This window comes from Hirundo rustica, chromosome 26 (genome assembly GCF_015227805.2).
Source record: "Hirundo rustica isolate bHirRus1 chromosome 26, bHirRus1.pri.v3, whole genome shotgun sequence".
Classification (NCBI taxonomy): domain Eukaryota; kingdom Metazoa; phylum Chordata; class Aves; order Passeriformes; family Hirundinidae; genus Hirundo; species Hirundo rustica.
The window spans coordinates 2,421,819-2,439,257 of NC_053475.1; the positions used below are offsets into that span (position 1 = coordinate 2,421,819).

General features: G+C 64.8%; 2 protein-coding genes across 5 annotated transcripts; both read left to right on the top strand.

The window, feature by feature from the left end:
* The first annotated feature begins 350 nt into the window (after positions 1–350).
* On the top strand, positions 351–5,559 carry SHC2 (SHC adaptor protein 2). Of its 4 annotated transcripts, none has more exons than XM_040086599.1 (13): positions 351–821; positions 1,248–1,318; positions 1,702–1,762; positions 1,944–2,063; positions 2,157–2,210; positions 2,402–2,453; positions 2,624–2,750; positions 2,858–3,038; positions 3,122–3,188; positions 3,279–3,443; positions 3,665–3,966; positions 4,109–4,247; positions 4,360–5,559. In XM_040086599.1, exons 1-12 carry the CDS (start codon positions 351–353, stop codon positions 4,235–4,237), a joined length of 1,800 nt encoding a protein of 599 aa, XP_039942533.1. In that variant the 3' UTR covers positions 4,238–4,247; positions 4,360–5,559. The 4 variants fall into 4 exon arrangements, with proteins under 4 accessions (XP_039942533.1, XP_039942532.1, XP_039942534.1 ...); XM_040086598.1 differs by having other exon boundaries at positions 4,381–5,559; XM_040086600.1 differs by having other exon boundaries at positions 4,409–5,559.
* Positions 5,560–7,542: 1,983 nt separating this feature from the next.
* On the top strand, positions 7,543–10,848 carry C2CD4C (C2 calcium dependent domain containing 4C). The gene is made up of 2 exons (XM_040086741.2): positions 7,543–7,560; positions 7,921–10,848. The coding sequence occupies exon 2, from the start codon at positions 7,940–7,942 to the stop codon at positions 9,194–9,196; it is 1,257 nt and encodes a 418-aa protein (XP_039942675.1). The 5' UTR covers positions 7,543–7,560; positions 7,921–7,939; the 3' UTR covers positions 9,197–10,848.
* Positions 10,849–17,439: the final 6,591 nt, after the last annotated feature.

Genomic DNA, 17,439 nt, shown 5'->3' on the forward strand with positions numbered 1-17,439 from the left:
GGGCCGGCGCCAGCCCCGCGGGTTTCGGCGCGGCCGCAGGCCACGGCCAGGGGGGCTCGGAGCATCACGGAGGGCAGAGCGTGGGTGGCTCCGGCCCCACGGGCCGCGTTGGCGAGGGCAGCCCGAGCGCGGGGAGGATGCTGTCGCTGGCGGGGATGCTCAGGTGGGCGGGGATGCTCCGGCGGCCGCGGGTCCGGCGCGGAGGGGGGAGCCGGGGGCGGGGGATGCGGGGCCGGGCGGGCGGCGGAGCGCTCGCACCATGACATCAGCGCGGCGCGGCCCCGGGGGAGCGGGCGGGGGGCGGGAGCCGGCGCGGCGGCAGCGGAGCGGAGCGGAGCGCGGCCCCGGGCATGCTCCCGGAGCCCAAGTATGATCGCTTCCGCGACGAGCCGCTGACCGCCCCCATGCCGTCGCCGGCCCCCGCGCCGTGCCCCGCGGCGGGCGAGGAGCCCGAGCACGGCACCACCTTCTGCGCGCTGCTGCCGCGGATGCCGCAGTGGAAGTTCCCCGGCTCCAGCGGCTTCCTCGGCCGCGGCCCCGCCGGCGCCGCCCGGGACGCCCCCGCCGCCGCCGAGTCCCCCTCGGGGCTGGCCGCCGTCCTGGGCGCCTGCGAGCCGCTCTGCGCCGCGCCCTGCGCGCTGCCGGGCGGCGGACGGGCGCGGGGGGCGGCGGGGCGGGCGCGGGGGGCGGCGGCGCCGGCGGGGACCCGGTCCGGCGGGGATGAGTGGAGCCGCAAGGGCAGCTTCATCCGCAAACCGGCGCAGGGCTGGCTGCACCCCGACGAGCGGGTGCTGGGGCCCGGCGTCTCCTACATTGTCCGGGTAAGTCCCGCCGGAGCCCAGCGACGCGGGAGGGTGCGGAGACCCCGGCCCCGGGCGTGTGCGGGGCTTGGTGGGTCCGGCCGCTTCTCGCTCGGGTTCCCCCCACGGCTGGACCGGGGCTGCCGCCCCCGGCACATGCAGCTTCCGTGATGGGGTCGGGGGCCAGGGGCTGGCTGGGCCGTGGAGCCCACCCTGTGACTCCAGCGTCGTCAGCCCTTACGAGGCATCACAAGCTGTTGCACACAGATGAGTCTGTGGGGTCTTACCGTGGGGTGTGGGCATGTGATGGGGCGTTTTGGGGTGGGGGCGAAAGCTGCCGTGTGGTTCCTGGAGCTGGTGTGGAAGGCCCTTCTCCGTGACACCCGGCCTCTCCTCTCCATCGCCTGCCCTGTGGTGCCGCCTGCTCCGATTGCTTTTCCCCTGCAGTACATGGGGTGCATTGAGGTGCTGCGCTCCATGAGGTCCCTTGACTTCAACACCCGGACACAAGTCACCAGGTAGGGCCCTGCAGTGCCACTCTCCTGCACCCCGGTGCCACCCCAAGCCTCTCGTGGCCTTGGGTGCTCCCCCTTCGCAGGGCCCTGTGCAGAGGGGGGAACAGGGGTCTGGGGGCGCCGTGCCCTGCGGGACCCACCCTGCACTCAGGGACACGGACGAAGGGCACTGCCGCCGATCAATGGGTGGAAAGAGGAGAAGGGAGGTGGCCCCAGCAGGGATTACGTACCCCGGGCCATGACGTGGGGCAGCGCTGCGGGGAGGCTGCGGCGCCCGGGGCTGTGGGGGCTCGTGCCTCCAGACCCCACAGAGCGATGTGGGGGGAAGGCAGCTGGGAAGGGCTGGGGGCTGGAGCAGTGACCAGGCCAGGGTCTGTCCATTGCAGGGAAGCCATCAACAGACTCTATGAGGCAGTGCCGGGCGTGAAGGGCATCTGGAAGAAGAAGGTGAGTTTCCACTCTGCTTCTCCGTCCCTGGGACAAGCCAAGGCTGTGGGACAGGGCATTAGGGGTGCCTGCCCAGTTTGTGGGCCTGGGACCTCTTGGGGCACCCCACACTTTGCTTGTTCACCCCAGAAAGCCTGGTCCTGGTGGTCTTCACTGTCCCCACCATCCTCTCCCCTGTCAGGCTCCCAACAAAGCCCTGTTCTCCATCCTGGGCAAGAGCAACCTGCACTTCGCCGGCATGAGCATCGCCGTCAACATCTCTGTCGATGGGCTGAACCTCATGATCCCCACCACGCGCCAGGTGAGCGTTCCTGGGCACGCAGTGCTGCTCCCTGCCAGCCTGCCAGCCTGTGCCCCTTTGCTAAAGCCCCCCCAAACCATGTTCCCCGTGCAGATCATCGCCAACCACCACATGCAGTCCATCTCCTTCGCCTCCGGTGGGGACATGGTGAGTCCTGCACACCCCGCTCCCCTAGGCTGGGGGGACAGGGACTGCCCATGGCTGAGCTGAGCACAGGGCAGCCCGGCCTGGGTCAGGATGTGGGGCTGGGGCCGAGCTGTCCCCTCCCCCTGGCGCTTCCAGCCCTGCTCTCCGCACAGTAGCAGGACTTGAGTGCTGATCTCCCTCTCTGTCTGCAGGACACCACGGACTACGTCGCCTATGTCGCCAAGGACCCCATCAACCAGAGAGGTGACACCGGCCTCCACGCCTGGGAGCTCTCTGGAGGAGGGATGCGCTGGGGGTTGAAGGCTGGAGGAGGAAATCGCTCGTGGGGAACGCGAGGGGTGGCTCAGGGTGGTCCTGCTGCAGCGATGGGAGTGTGGGGGAAACACTCAAACCGTCCGTCTGTCCGTCTGCAGCCTGCCACATCCTGGAGTGCTGCGAGGGGCTGGCACAGAGCGTCATCAGCACGGTGGGACAGGCCTTCGAGCTGCGCTTCAAGCAGTACCTACACAGCCCCCCCAAGGTGGTGGTACCCCCAGAGAGGTACGGGGGGCAGGGGGCCCTGCTGCACCCTTGTCCTGGGCGCGTCCCCTGGCTCTGGGAGCCCCTGTCACTGCAGGGTGTCCCCAGCTCACCCGTCCCTGCTGCAGGGCGCTGGCTGCAGAGGAGTCAGCCTGGGGGGAGGATGAGGAGGCAGCTGAGCACGACTACTACAACAGCATCCCCGGGAAGGAGCCCCCCCCGGGCGGCCTGGTTGACTCCCGGCTCCGCCACAGCGCAGCCCTGGGCCACGTCCGCACTCAGCCCTCCAGCTGTGTCCCCCCCAGCCAGGTGAGACCCTCAGAGCCACTGCTGGCCTTGCTAAGGGGGTCCCAGGCAGGGCCCCCCGACCCTCCTACTGTCTCCTTTCCTAGGGCGGGTTAACAGCCAGACGAGACCCGAGCAGCCAGCTGGGGCCACCCTGGGCCCTGGAGAGCCAGGGTGGGTACTGCCGTGGGGGGAGGCCATGAGCTGGGGGGGGTCCCTGTGACTCTGCCCAGCCCTGGCCAGCGGTGATGGCCGTCTTCGCAGGCCAGCCCTGCGACGGGTACCTGCAGGCGGACGGCCACACCCTGGGGCCGCGGGACTACGAGGAGCACATGTACGTGAACACGCAGAGCCTGGACGCCTGGGAGCCGGAGCTGGTGGCTCACGGGGCGGCGGAGGAGAGCCCCAAAAAGGACCTGTTTGACATGAGTAAGCCACCGCACGGGGGAATAGCGCAGAACCTGCTGTGGAGAGATCCAGCTGTGCCGGCAGCTGTTTGGGTCGCTCGCCACAGCCCCGGAGGTGCTGGCAGTGGCCGAGTCCACAGCAACGCCCTGCAGTGTGCTGCGGGCCGTGAGCTGGGGTCTGTCCGCAGCCCAGCCCTGCCCTGTGCCCCGTGTGTGACACCCCACAACCCCCGGGTCCCGCAGGGCCGTTCGAGGATGCCCTGAAGCTCCACGAGTGCATCGCAGGGAGCGGCACCAGTCCCCCCATTGAGGACCAGTGGCCGAGCCCCCCCACGCGGAAGGCGCCCATCGCCCCCACGGAGGAGCAGCTCCGGCGGGAGCCCTGGTACCACGGGAAGATGAGCCGGTGGGACGCTGAGAGGCTCCTGCAGATGGACGGGGACTTCCTGGTGCGGGACAGCCTCACCAACCCGGGGCAGTACGTGCTGACCGGCATGCACAGCGGGCAGCCCAAGCACCTGCTGCTGGTGGATCCCGAGGGAGTGGTGAGGGCAGGGCACGGGGGCGAGGGCAGGGCGCGGGGCGGGCGATGGGGGACACAGGTGTGGGCAGGCACAGGGTGCTGCAAGGGGATGATGTGTGAGAGGTGACTCTCCTGAGTCGAGGACCGCTGTGCCCCGGGCCCAGGTGAGGACCAAGGACGTGCTGTTTGAGAGCATCAGCCACCTCATCAGCCACCACCGGCAGAACGAGCAGCCCATCGTGGCGGCAGAGAGCGAGCTGCACCTCCGCCAGGTTGTACAGAGGAAGCAGTGATGCCAAGGGGGTACGTGAGTCCCCGACCTGCTCCCTGCCTCTGGACTCGCCCTGGGGCAAAACTGGGGTTCCTTTGTGCTCCCCTTCTCCGGCTGTGCCTGGCCTCTGAGGTCTGGGGTTAGGCTCTCCATTTTCCTTCCCAGAGAGGTCTTGTGGTCCCTGGCCCTGCAGGTGCTCCCTGGCTGCTGCCTACCTCCCTCATCTGCGTGGGGTGCCCTGCCCAGCTGGACACAAAGAGGTTTAATTCCACACAAACAGGTGAAACGCTGTTGGGGTGGGAACTGCTCGGTGACCTCAGCAGGAGGGATGGAGCCTGAAGCCACCTCAGGCAGGGCTGCTCCCACTTGCTCCAGCGCTGGAATGGGGGCTGGTGGACATTGCTGTAGTCCCTGGCTGGGCTCTGCCTGTGGGGCCAGGTACGACCATCTCTTGGACTCTGGTGGATGTTCCTGTCGGGGACATCCTTTTTCAGATGGATTCTCCCCAGGAGTGGCTGCTACATGACGCTCCCTGCGGCCTCAAGCCCTAGGCCAGGGCCAGGATGGAGCTACAGTGGGAAGGTGCAGGGCAGGGCAGAGCTGCTGGCACTGCCTCATGAGGTCTCCCATGGCCCGTGGGGGCTCCCTGGCCAGCTCAGGGCTTTGGCAGGTTTTTATGGCCCCTTTACCTGCCCCGTGTCTGGTGCTGGGCACGGGTTTGTGATTTGGAATACATTTCTAATTAAACCTGGAAATGAGCAAGGAACACAGGCGGTTCATGCCACCCATGCATGGTGCTGGGACAGATCTCCATCACCACCAGTTCCTGCCTGGTCTCACCTTGGCCAACCCATCCTGTCCAGTCACCCTGTCCCCTGTGGATCACCCAATGTCCCCCTGGCTTCAGAGCGGCCTGTGGCACCCAGGGCTGGCCCTTCACGGCCTCTCCTCCTCGTACCTGGCAGCTCCCTGCCCTGCCGGCTCCCCTCCTGCCTCCACCTGGAGCAGCACCTGGCCACCCACTCCTGGGCCTCCTGGGGTGGCGCTGAGTGGCACAAGCCAAGCTGTGACCCTCTAGTGAATGTGGCAGCCAGAAGAGCCAGAGCTAAGTGTGGGCCTGGCTCCGGTGTTACAGGGGGGCAACAGCCTCTTGAGGGTCCAGCACCAGTCCTGGCTCTGCTCGGTGCCCAGTGCTGCTGCCAGCACCCACCTCGGGCAGCGGGGTCACCCCAGCACCCTCAGCCCCTCGCTGGGGATGGCCTCTGCCAGACGAGGCGTCCAGGCTGGCCGGTGCCAGCTGAGCCAATGAATAAAATAAGCCCCTAAATAAAGCCCAGTAATGAATGCGTAATTTTCCATTGATAGCTGGATTCCGCGGGGACATGGTGCTTCCATCTCAGCTGCTATTTTTTGTCGTGGAGTGATGCGTCTGCAAAGATAATTGCACTGTTCCCTCAACAGAGAGGCTGGGAAAGGCAGTGAGGGCCCCCACTTTCTCCTTTTGCTGCTGGAGAGCCAAGGCCGTGTGGTTCACTGCTGGCGGAGCCTCGCCCTGCAGCCCGGGGACGCTGCCCTGGAGGGATGAAGGGCTGGCAGGGCGGTTGTTTCAGGGCTTTCACCGATTTGGTTGAGGCTGGTGTGGGGTGCCAATGGGTGCAGGGGGCTCTGTGCCTCAACCCAGACCTGGGATGAAGGGCTGCTGCTTCTTCAGCCCCTGCGATGGGAAGGCTGCGGCGTTACAGGAAAGCTGAGGTGTTTTGGGAAGGTTTGGAAGCCACAGAAGAGCGGCTGCAGGGGTCGTGGTCTCCTTGCTCTCTCAGGGCCTTGGGGATCTCGCTGACCAACCTGCACCTGTCTCAAATATGCGAACAGACACGCCTAGCTCGGCTATTCAAGGGTTCCTTGCACAAACCCTTTCCCACAGCAGGTCTCCCTCCTTCCCGGCTTCCAGCAGGTGGTAGCACACTGCCGGCTCTGTCACCAGCTCTGTCCCCAGCTCTGCCAAATCTGCCAGCGGCCCCAGCCCCGGCAGTCCGCAGCCGGGCAGCTCCCAGCGCCCTGCTCCCCGCCGTGCCCTGCAGGCACCGGCCCCGAGCCGCGGACAGAGCTGGCCCGGCCCCAGCGCTCTTTGTTATCTCAGGGGAACTCAACCATTTCTGCACCTTGTTTACCCGCAGTTTCGCTGGGTGGAGGAAAAGCAAACATCGGCCTTTTGTTCACCAGCTTCCCCTTTCGTGAGCCTCGTCCTCCTCCCCCGGGCTCCATCTGCCCTCTCATCCCTGCGGGACCCGGCTCGGCATCCTGCAGTCACAGCCCAGGGTCCAGCCAGGACATCGCCGTCCCCTCCCCACTGCTGTCCCTGAGACATCCCAGCCCTGGGCCTGGATGGGCGAGGCCGGACGCCTCTTTTCACCAGCTCCAAGAGCGAATGCGGAGGGAGCCGAGGCCTCCCGCAGCAGCCCCCGCGGAAGGCGCTCGCCACACCAGGCTGTTCTTCCTGGCCGTCATTGCCAGCCCTGCGCTGCTGCGGAATGATGGTGCTTCCCGGCAGCCTGACGGCATCCGCAGGGCAGCAGCCAGGAAGGAACAGCCGCTTGACCCTTTTGTGCCGCTGTCCCTCTCGGTGCATCCCTGTCCCCAGGGCTGGAAATCCCCGGGCTCCGGGGCTGGGCCCGATCACTCGGTTGATTCTCCCGACCCCCCGCAACACCGGGGCTTGCAGCGATGCTCCGTGAACCCTCCTGACGTTTCGTCCCGGTGTCCCCAGCCACCATCTCATCCCTCCAGGGGCTGGTGGGCTGTGTGACATGGGGCAGTGCGACATGTGGCACTGCCCCCCGAGCTCCTCCAGAGCGATATTAAACCATTTGATGAGGCGACTCCTCAGCCCCGAGACGCTGCTGGCTTCGTTCAGTGCTTTGAGATCAAGAGCCGGGAGCGGGGAGCGGCTGCTCCCAGAGGGGAACGACCGCGCTCCGGACTTGGGGCGCCGGGAGGGGCGCAGCGGTGCTGCTGCCGTCCCGATTCCACTCCCGGCCCCATCCCAAACCCGGCACTCCCTCGGGAACGCGGCCGGCTGTCCCGGGGTCAGGTTCCCGCACCTCCCGAGCATCAGCACCCCGGGGTCTCACGGTGCCATCCCCGGTCCCGCTCGGTGCGGGCCCCGGTTCCCGGTTCCAGCCGCGGTCCGGTCAAGCGCGGCGCTCAGAAATGTGGAGGCGCCGCTCTCGGAGGATTACGGCGGCGGCGCGGACGAGGAGCGGAGCCGCCGCCGCCGCCGCTGTATAAAAGCGCGTCCGCGCCCGCCCCGCCCGGGCTGCGGCGGCGGCGGCGGCTCCGCTCCAGGTGCGGCGGCTCCCGGCAACGTCCCGCTCTCGGCGGCGCCGGTCGGTCGGTCGGTCCGTCGGTCCAGGCGTCGCGTCGCGTCTGCCCCGTCCCATCGCATCCTCCGGCGCCGCCGGGTTCCCGTCCCCCGGGTCCCCCGGGACCCCGCTCGTCGCGGCCGGTTCCTTCGCGCTCCTCTCCGGGCTGGAGTGTCCCCGTGTCCCTCGGCGCGGTCGGTTCCCTCCCGTCCTTGTCCGTCCCCCCGGCTTGCCAGGTCCGGGTCTCTCGGTGCCGCCGGTCGCTCCCGGGGCTTCCAGCTCGGTCCTGCTCCTGCCGGTGCCCGGCTCCCGGTGACAGCGCTGCCCCTCGGATCTTTTCCAGCCCCACACAGGGCAGCAACATGTGGCTCCTGGAGCGGCTGCGCGGGGTGGCGGAGAACGGCGGCTCCCGGGGAGCGGGGACAGAGGAGTCCTCGCGGGGATCCCGCTACAGCAACGTCCTCACCCCCGACAAGATCCCCGACTTTTTCATCCCGCCCAAGCTGAGCGCGGCACCCGCCGAGGCTGAGGGCTCCGAGGTCCCCGCAGCTGCTGCTCTGGGTGCCTCAGTCTCAGAGCAGGACCTGGCCGGGCGCAAACCCCCGCGCAGCCCCCGCCCGTCCAGCCGCTCCCGCTCCCGGACCACCGGGCGGCACATCATCCAGATCGAGACCGCCGAGGACTGGACCGAGGGGAGCTGCGGCACCAACGTGGACCCGCAGGCACAGACGGCCATGTCGCTGCCCTACGTGCCCAAGGCGCAGACCTCCTATGGCTTCGCCACGCTGATGGAGAGCCCCCACACCCGGCGCAAAGAGTCGCTCTTCCACAGCGAGCACAGCAGCCTGTGCCCCTCGCCCGTCACCTCGCCCAGCACCCAGCGCAAAGCCAAGCTCAACGGCGAGAGCGGCCGCCGGACGCCCGCTGACCTCGGCGCAGCCCTCATGCACCCCGGCCGCTACTTCAGCGGCGGCGAGAGCGACACGTGCTCCTCAGCGGAGTCCTCGCCCTTCGGCTCCCCGCTGCTCTCCCGCTCCGTCTCCCTGCTGAAGCTCTTCAGCCAAGAGAGCCAGTCCAAGGTCATCAAGCTGAAGCACTCGGTGGCCCGCAACAGCTCGCTGTCCACTGACGACAGCTCTGCCGACACCAGCCCCAGCGCCCAGCGCCGCGCCAGGAGCGCCCCGGCCGGGACGCAGCCTCCCACCGCCCTGCTGCCCCTGGACCTGCCCGCGGGCCGGGACCGGGAGCACAGCCTGCGGCTGAGCCGGGGCGGGAGCCTGCGCCTGGCGGCCGAGTACGACCCCTCCAACGCCCGGCTGCGTGTGCGCCTTGTCTCCGCCGAGGACCTCTACGATGCCCTCGTCGACGTGCGCAGCATCAACTGCTGCGTCTCGCTGTGCCTCAACCCCGGGAAGCTGCAGAAGCAGCGCAGCACCATCGTCAAGAACAGCCGCAACCCCGTCTTCAACGAGGACTTCTTCTTCGATGGGCTGGGCCCCGGGCACGCCAGGAAGATGTCCCTGAAGCTCAAGGTGGTCAACAAGGGCAGCAGCCTTAAGCGGGACACGCTGCTGGGGGAGAAGGAGCTGCCACTCACCGCCCTCCTGTCCTGCCTGTAGGTACCTGCTACCAGGGAGCCCTCCCACCCGTGGGGCCGGGGCGAGGCAGGGAGGCCGGCTCTGTCCCCCAGCCCCACTGGAGGAGGGTTTGGAAGGGCCCCCTGAGGAGGGCCGGGGTCGTGGCAGAGTGTGGGGGTCCCCAGGAATGGTGCTGCCGTGGGGCTCTGCCGACAGCAGCCGGCAGCCACAGCCTCTGCCGCTGCTCCCTCCCTGGTCCTGCCCCGGGGCTGCATCCCCTGGAGCCCAGCAGAAAGTGGGGAGCCTCCAGCCCACTCCCCACCAGGAAGGATGGAAGCACCTGTTGGACTCTTCCCTCCCTGTGCCTGTGGTCTCCAGCTGCCGGTTGGAGGTGGGTAAATCTCTGTAGCACGCTTACGGCCACCTCTCCAAGCCCACGCACCTGTAGTCAGGTGACAACTTTAATTTAAAAGACAAGTTTCTGGTCTTGGAAACTGCAACGAAAATGCTGCAGAGGTGACCCGAGAGTGAGCCAAGGGCGGTCACCCTGGGAGATGAGTCAGGTTTGTGGCTTTTGAGCTTTTCCTGGACTCATCCAAGCCCTGTGAGGCTGCAAGGTTGGCTCGGTCTGACTCCTGCAGCCTCCCGGGCTGCCCTCCCTGCCCACCCCAGCACTGTCCCCCACTGCTGACCCCCACTGGGAAACTGCTCCTGGAGCTTTGGGGGCTTTGGTTTGCCCAAACCCAGAAGGCTGTCTGTGCCTCTCCCCTGCCCATGGGAGGGAGATGCCGGGGGGTGGCACCCCTTGCCCTGGGCACACGGATGGTCCCAGGCAGCGTCCCAGCAGCTGTCCTTGCTGAAAAAAGCTGAGGTGACAGGAGTGGCTCTCTCTGAGTGCTGATGCCATCCCAGGTAAGGCTGGGCTCCACAACCCTCCGCCCTCCCTTGCTTATGAGGGCTGAGGACCTTTCAAGTGGCTGCACCCACTGGGCAGCAGAGATGTGCCCTGTGGGGCCACCAAACTCCTGTGCCCAGTGAGATCTGGCTTCCCAAAGTCTGGCCTGGCTTTCAGTTTCCCTTTGGGGAAGGAGCGAGGCGCTCCCAACCCTTCCCATCCCACCCTGGCATCCCGGCTGGCCGGCTGGGGGCAGTGGGAGCGGGGAGGATGCCGGCCGGGGCGTTTCTGCGGGTGGATAAAAGATAAAACACGCTGTGTTGTTGTTTTGGTGTGGTGTCACCCATTGTGCCGGGCTCTGCATGTTTCCGTGCAGGGAGCAGGATTTGCAGCGCTCCCTGTTGCAGCACGCGTGGACACACACGCACACATGTGTCCCCTCTGTGTTAACCTCTGTGGTGGCAGTCGATGTTCCTTCCTTGTCCTTTTGCAGCAGATGGCAGATCTCAGTGTTGGCTATTTATATCCGAGGCTGATCTTTCGCAGCGTTTTACTTCTGTCTGTAAATACGTTCCAGGTACACAAGGCACAGTTCTGACCGTGTTTGCATGTCGGGGGGATTCAGGGTGATCGTGGCCGTTTGTCGAGCTTGTGGTTGGAAACAAACCGTGCAGGACGTAAGGAGCTGACACGTCCAACCTTCACAGGGAGTTTCCCACCCGAGGCTTCCCTGCGCTCCCCCAGGAGCCAGCACGAGGGGTGGTCCCAAAGTGCCCGGGCTCGTCCTGGGGGCAGATGAAGGCTCTGGGGACGGGGGGGGGATAGGGACAGGTGTCACATCCCGGGGTGGGGGGTGAACATCCTGCCCCTGAGGAGGTCTGGGGCAGGAAGGGGACCCTGCCCAGCTGGCTGCTGCCTGACGGCCCCCGCACACCCCACCAGCACCCCGTGCTCCCTGGGGTGCTGTGCCTGCAACGGGCTGGGGGGACGTGGGTGCTGCTGGGGGGCAGAGGCTGCAAGAAGAGGGGCAATGGGAGCTGGGATGAAGGCTTTGGTGCTCTGAGAGGTTTGAGGGGTGACACATCCCCCGCAGAAGACCCATGTGCCTTTGGGTTTGGGGGAGGAGGATGCTGAGAGCAGGACCCTGGGCTGCTCCGTGGGTTGAGGCTGACCCCAGAGGGAGACCCGAGGCCTGAGGGCTCTCGTGCTGCCCCACCCCAGCCTGTCCTGGGGCTGTCTTGCCCGAGTTGGGTGTGTGGCCATGCAGTGAGCCCCAGGATGAGCTGCTGTGAGCCCTGCTCTGCGCTGGGCTGGTGGTGTGGGAGCCAGCGCTGTCGCTTGGATGGGTCTCTGCTGCTGGAGCTATTTTCTATTGTTCCTGCTTTGATATTTCTGTGGCTGGATTTAATGATGTATTTTTGGAGTGAAAAATATATTAATACCTGAATGGAATGTTTGTTTACAGATGATTTCCTCTTTTTAGTGCAATAAAGTCATTTCTAAAACAGATGCAGGTGTGGCCGTGGCTCCTGCTTTCCCTGAGATATTTCCAAGCATTATCCTTGACGGCTCCCTGTGTGGGGAAGCGGAGCTGGAAACTCAGGACTGTCCAGACACGGGGCAGCACTGCTCTTCTGGGTGCTGTTCCCCTTTCCAAACAGCCTTCCAGGGGCTCAAGGTGCTTCTGAAGCTCTTCCCCTGGTGCTGCTGACCAGCCGTGGGGTGAGGCAGGAATGAATCTCCTGGGGACAGGTGGGTACATGGGGAAAGGTTCTGTTCCTGCTTGAGGGGCGACTCGGGGCTGCGCTGAGCCGTGGCATTGCCAGCTCACAGCCAGGGCTGGGGTGAGGCAGAGCCCCTTCCCACACTCTGTGGGTGTCCTTCCTCCTCCTCGCCTGCTCCCCCAGCCTGACCCCTGCAGCCCTTCTCAGCGCTGGTGATGAAGAGAACGGTGATGGTTTTGTTCTCAACACTCCCAGAGCCCCCCCACCAAGCTGACAGCATTCAGGTTGCTTTCTTTTCTCCCCACCTGCCACTTCCAAATCTGTTCCTAGCCAGATGCTGCTGAAGAAAAGAGGAGTGTTTGCCTGTTACCTAAATGCCATTTTTCTAATTTCCACAATTCTGATAATTTGCCGTTTTTGGTAGCTATTGAGGCTGGGTGGGAACAGATCTGTTCTCTCACCTCTGGCCCCCACAGGGGTGGTGAAAGCAGCTTGGTAGGTGCTAATAACTTAAGTCATGCTTTTTCTAGAGGTCCAAAGCTGCGGCAGTTAGTAACAAAATGAGGCTGATTAAGTTAGTCTGAACCAGAGTGGATGGGGTCAGCCTGAGCAAGCGAAAATCCCTGGAAAGTGTTCAACACTCGAAGTGCTGGAAGCAGCCAGAGGGGTGGAGAAGGGTATCTTGTGGGGGAAGATTTAACTCTGAATTTGTAATTGAGTCACCGTGGGAAGGAAATGCGTCTGCCTCACTGGACCTGGGAGGGTTTGGTCACACCGAGAGGAAGGCCTGAACTGGGAGCTGCTGCTGGGGAAGACGCTGATACATCCCCGCCCCTCAAGGCAGACCCTCGGCTCAGGGTAAAGCGCAGCCAGGTGAAATTCTGAGCCCAGGGGCGGCTCTGCCCATCGCTGTGCACACCAAGTGATGTCTGAGCCCTGGGAGATTCCCCCTGCACAGGGATTCCTCATTTGGGTGGCGGGATCTGTGCAGGAAACTGAGGCACAGCAGGGGAGGTTTGGTGTGGAGGAGCCCTGATCTCCGGAGTGAGGCTCACCTGGCCGAGAGGCACACGCAGGCCTCGGCTATTTTTAGCCCTGTGTTCCCGCAGCGCGAGGACTCAACTTCTGAGAAAATTGCCTGGAGCTCATTTAGCCGTGGCGTGATGGCTGGCAAGGGAGGGAGAGGGCAAATGAAGGGTTCAATCTCATCCAGGATGTTCGGCAGGGCCAAGGCTCCTGCAGCGGGGAGTCCAGCGGGACTGTCCCTGCTGGGGGTCACCGTGTCCCTGCCCCATCCTCCAGCCAGTCTCGGGGTCCCATCGCCGAGCCCTGTCCTTGGCACCACTCCGCACTCCTTGGCTGTTTTGGCCGAGCAGGGCTGCCACGGCTGCTTCTCCCCTCTGGATTTTTTTGGGTGCTGTTGAGGCTGGAGGAACCTCCCGTGCTCCCGCGGGCAGCCCCAGCCCGGCCATTTCCCTCCCCCAGCTCCGGCTGCCGATTTCCCGTTTCGGTCAGAAAAGCATCTTCCCGTCGCCTGGCAACGCTCGGCCGGTGGCGGGGGGGCTCCAGGCGGGGAAGGGGGCGGCCCTGCGGGTCCTGTGCCGGAGCCAGCCGGGAGCCCTTGGAGACTCCTCCGCACGGTTCTGCCACCCGGGCCGGGCCGGCTGGAGCGGGAGGTGCGGGGAGGGCGCGGGGAAGCGGCGGACGCGATCCGGGCAGTGCCGGCTGCAGGGAGCATCGGCCTCCCCCGGCACCGCGCTCCAGCGCTTTATTGCAAGCATTTGTCATCCATGGCAGCGTGTCTGCCTTAAAGGGGAGAGGAGAGACTCTCACTGCTACTGGGAGGAAAACAGAACTTAATTGAATCCCGCAGTCTCTTGTAGCCACATCAGGAGAGAGAGTTGCATCGGTGGAGAGTGACGCCCCGGCGTTACCCCCCGGCACGCAGCGGTTTGTGCTCCTCCAGGGGACCTGGAAACCCCCGGGATGGGGTCCCAGGAACTCCTTGTCAGCCCGAGGGCACTTGGCACTCTGCTGAAATGCAGTCCCGTGGCAGCAGCTGCTGGGGTGTACGTGGGGCAGGCAGCTGCTGCCCAGCTCTCTCACTCTCCCTCTGTTCTGCTTTTTCCGTTTGCACTTTGCTCTCCTGCTTTGAGGCTGGCAATCCAACAGGGACCTGGGCCCAGATCTTGCCTCCATATCCAGGAAAAGGCAACCAGCGGATGGGAAGCGGCGCTTTGGACTCTCCCTCACCATTAATTTGAGTCTTGAGGCTGGGGCCAGGGTGGATGTGCAGAACACAAGGCACTGCAGTGGGAGAGTGCAGGGAGCACTCAAGGATGGATGAGGGTGAGAGCAGCAGCTGCCTTGCAGCGTGGATGATCTCTCCTGCCTCTCCTCACCCTTTCCAGTGACCTGCTTCTCGCTAGCTGCCTGGTGGACGTTGAAATGCTGCCTTTAAAACGTTTGCAAAATTCCCAAAGCATCAAGAAGGCCCAGGTGGGAGGGGGGAAAACACCATCAATAAGCAGACAGGAGGATTTGTTACAACGCCAGCAGCTGCTGGCAAACACTTCAATATCAGTGCAGCTGGGTGCTGATCGATACGACTTTTGGGGCCACGGGCTGGAACCAGCACGGGGGGGCTATGGCTGAGCCCAGGGGGGCTGTGGGGCACAGGGGTGGAGGGCAGCAGGGCAGGATGCAGCAGGGCAAGGCTGGGAGATGTTCCAGGTGCAGACTCTCCTTCTCTCCCTGCTTCCCGCCCAGACCTGACCTCTTGGGTGAGGGGACACGTCCATCTGCACCCCCACAGCGTTTTGGGGTTGTGTTAACCCCCTTGCCCGTGCCGTGGCCGTTGGGCTGGCTGGGCTGTGGCGGGAGCGGGGCTCCAGCCCGGCGTGGGACCGCGTCTGCCTGGCGGAGGCACAGGCGGACACGCCGTGGGAGCCGGGCTGGCATTGCCATGGCAATGGAGATAACAACGGCAGCTGCCGGGTGGAGAGCAGGAAGGGCAGGGATCTCCCGCAATGCCGCGGCCACGCTCGGCCCAGCCAGGGCAGCACTGGGATCCCAGCCGAGGGCCCGTGCTGTGACATCCCCTGTCCGAGCTCTGTGATGGCCCGGACAGCAGTGAGCACGGTAAAGTGAAGCCCTTGGCACCCTTCACACCTTCGGCAGAGCCAGAGGCTGCGCTGAGAAATGCGTAGAAATATAGATTCAAACGCTCCAACCTGTCCAGTGCCAGGTTATAATTAATTCCCATTTGCACTTCCGTCCAATTTCCCTCACGCGGCTCCTGACCCAGACCAATTGCCGTAGGAGGTTTCTGTAATTGCTAATCTTATCAAGCACATCGGTGTGAAGTGAGAACACTGCAATTAGCAGGCGCAGGAGCCACAGGTGAGCTGCTGCTCGGCGAGTGTTTGTTTCACCTGTGCCAGGGGAGGATGTGCGCTGGCTCCAGCACTTGCCAGGGCTGTTCCTTGCTCAGCCTGGGCAGGATGGGATCCTCAAGGCGACCGAGGCCATAGCAGTGCCCAAACCACTGAGCCCCAGGAGCTCCACAGTCCTGCTGGCAGCCTCTGCTGGGGTGGGGGCTCACCTTTCCCAGCCCCACATCACCATGCTGCTGCGAGGACGCTGCCGAAGAGTCCTTAGACAGCCCCCGACCCCCCGAGCGGGCTCAGACAAACGAGGTATGAACCCGCAGGAGATCCTGCTCCGAGCTGCCGGTTGGGAACTGACGCGCTTTTTTGCGGACAATCTGTTCCCTCCCACTGCCCTGGCTGCCTGCCCACCCCATCTCCCAGCAGAGGCGTCGGGTGGCGAGAGGGGGTCTGGCCAGCGGGGCAATTCCATGGGAGCCCCCGAGTGCCACGGGGCCAGGCCGGGCTGAAGGGACAGTGCTGGCAGACCCTGGGACCAGGCATGGCTGCGGAGCAGCGGCTGGGAGCAGGGAGCAGCCGTTCACTCTCCCAGATGTTCCTCCAGATCAGGAGGGTGACCTTCAGCTAGGACAGATGGGGCTCACGGGCTTGTCCGGAAGCGGTCGTGGTTTTGTGGGGAGTTTAGGGGTGCCTCCACTGACACCAAACATCCCTGAGGTGCAGGGAGGGGGCTCAGACGGCCCCGAGCTGCGCTCCCAGGTGCCAGGAGAGCATCACAGCGCCGGGTGCCCCGCCGATGGCACACAGCAGGGGGTGGCAGGGTCCCCACCCTCGCAGCAGCTGTGGAGTCCGTGGGGTGGTGTTGCACGGGCGCCTACCAAAACCTCTCGCTTGGCCACCCCCAGCCGTCTGTCGCTGCTGACACTCACCGACAGGAATAAACTCCAACACCTACCATATGCTTTGCTACTTCTGCTGCCTGCGCTCACTTGTTACTATCTATTTTCAAAGCCGGGGGAGCCTCTGCGTGGGGCGCAGGCCTCAGCAGTGGGGAGACGAGCTCTGATGGGGTGCTGGTGTTTCTGGCACAGGTGAGTGCAGGGGATCTCTCTCTGGTGGTCTCAGCCCTGCTCTGTGAGCAGCTCTCGCAGCACTTCCCACGTGGGCACCAGCTCCGGTGCTCGGCTGGCCCAGCTGCTGTGGCAGTGGCTTGGTGCTGGTGGAGCCGGCTGCTCCTGCCCTGCCCTGCCCGAGGGGCTCGGCACGCTGGTGCTGTGACCCTGCCACGCTGTGTCCAGGCACTGTGCGCTGGTTCACCGGCCCCTGTCACAGCTCAGCGGGCACTGACAATGCCCCGGCTCGGGCGGTGCCCCGAGCCCATGTCCTGGGCTCCATCCAGCCCACTCCTGGCCAGGAGCAGGACACCAATGGCCTGAGCGTTCCCTGAGTTGTTCCCTGGCACAGGGACGCGAGCCAGCACGATGGCTCCAGGTTCTGGGCGTGGGAGCTGCATCCTCAGGACTGTCCCCAAGGAGAACCACGGGAAGGGTGCGGTGAGCAGCGGTCAGCGTGTTCCCCTGGCCATGGGGACTGGAGGATCCTGTGCAGGGATGGGCGCAGCCCTCCCCTGGCAGGATGGAGATTTCATCTCAGTGTAGAGGCGCCGTGAGCGGCGTCTCTTCCCCACTCTGAGCTGCTCCGTGTGTTTACGGCTCTCACAGCCAGCAAAATTCATCTTGTGTCAGGAGCGGATGCATCTCAGCTCATCCTCCAGGTGCCAGAGCTGGTGATGCTGTAAACGACAGAAGATCTTTACAGCAGAGCTTGGCTGGGCTCAGCCTGCTCCTGTCCTGCCTCCTCTCACTGTCCCCACTCCCCGGGACAAGGCGGCTGTGCGTGAGCAGAGCCCAGCGCCGGCTGCCGGCTTCCCCGGGGCACCCCGCGTCCCGCCCCGAGTTTTAATTGCACCATGCCGCTTTGATTCCTGGCTTTAATTACAGCCTAACGAGGCCCGGGCAGCAGGAGAGGAAAACATCAAGCTTAAAAGGAAACAAATCGGGAGAGAAAAGAACATTTACTGGTGACTAATAGGTCCGTGGCTCGGCGTGTGTGTTTGCCTGCCACAGTGCGGGACGTTGCCAGGAGGAGGAAAGGGGATTTCTTCCTACTTGGCAAGCCGAGCCGCACAGTGCAGTGCAAGGAGAGAGGATTTTTCCTGGGCCCATGCCGTTTCTGTGTTATTTTTAACGCCCGTTGCACAAAAGCTGAAACCCATCC

Coding starts and splice junctions, on each gene's coding strand:
- C2CD4C (XM_040086741.2), top strand. CDS start 7,940: ATGTGGCTCCTGGAGCGGCTGCGCGGGGTGGCGGAGAACGGCGGCTCC.
- SHC2 (XM_040086599.1), top strand. CDS start 351: ATGCTCCCGGAGCCCAAGTATGATCGCTTCCGCGACGAGCCGCTGACC. Junction 2,211..2,401: donor TCGCCTCCGGTGGGGACATG/GTGAGTCCTGCA, acceptor CTCTGTCTGCAG/GACACCACGGACTACGTCGC. Junction 3,189..3,278: donor CTGGGCCCTGGAGAGCCAGG/GTGGGTACTGCC, acceptor CCGTCTTCGCAG/GCCAGCCCTGCGACGGGTAC.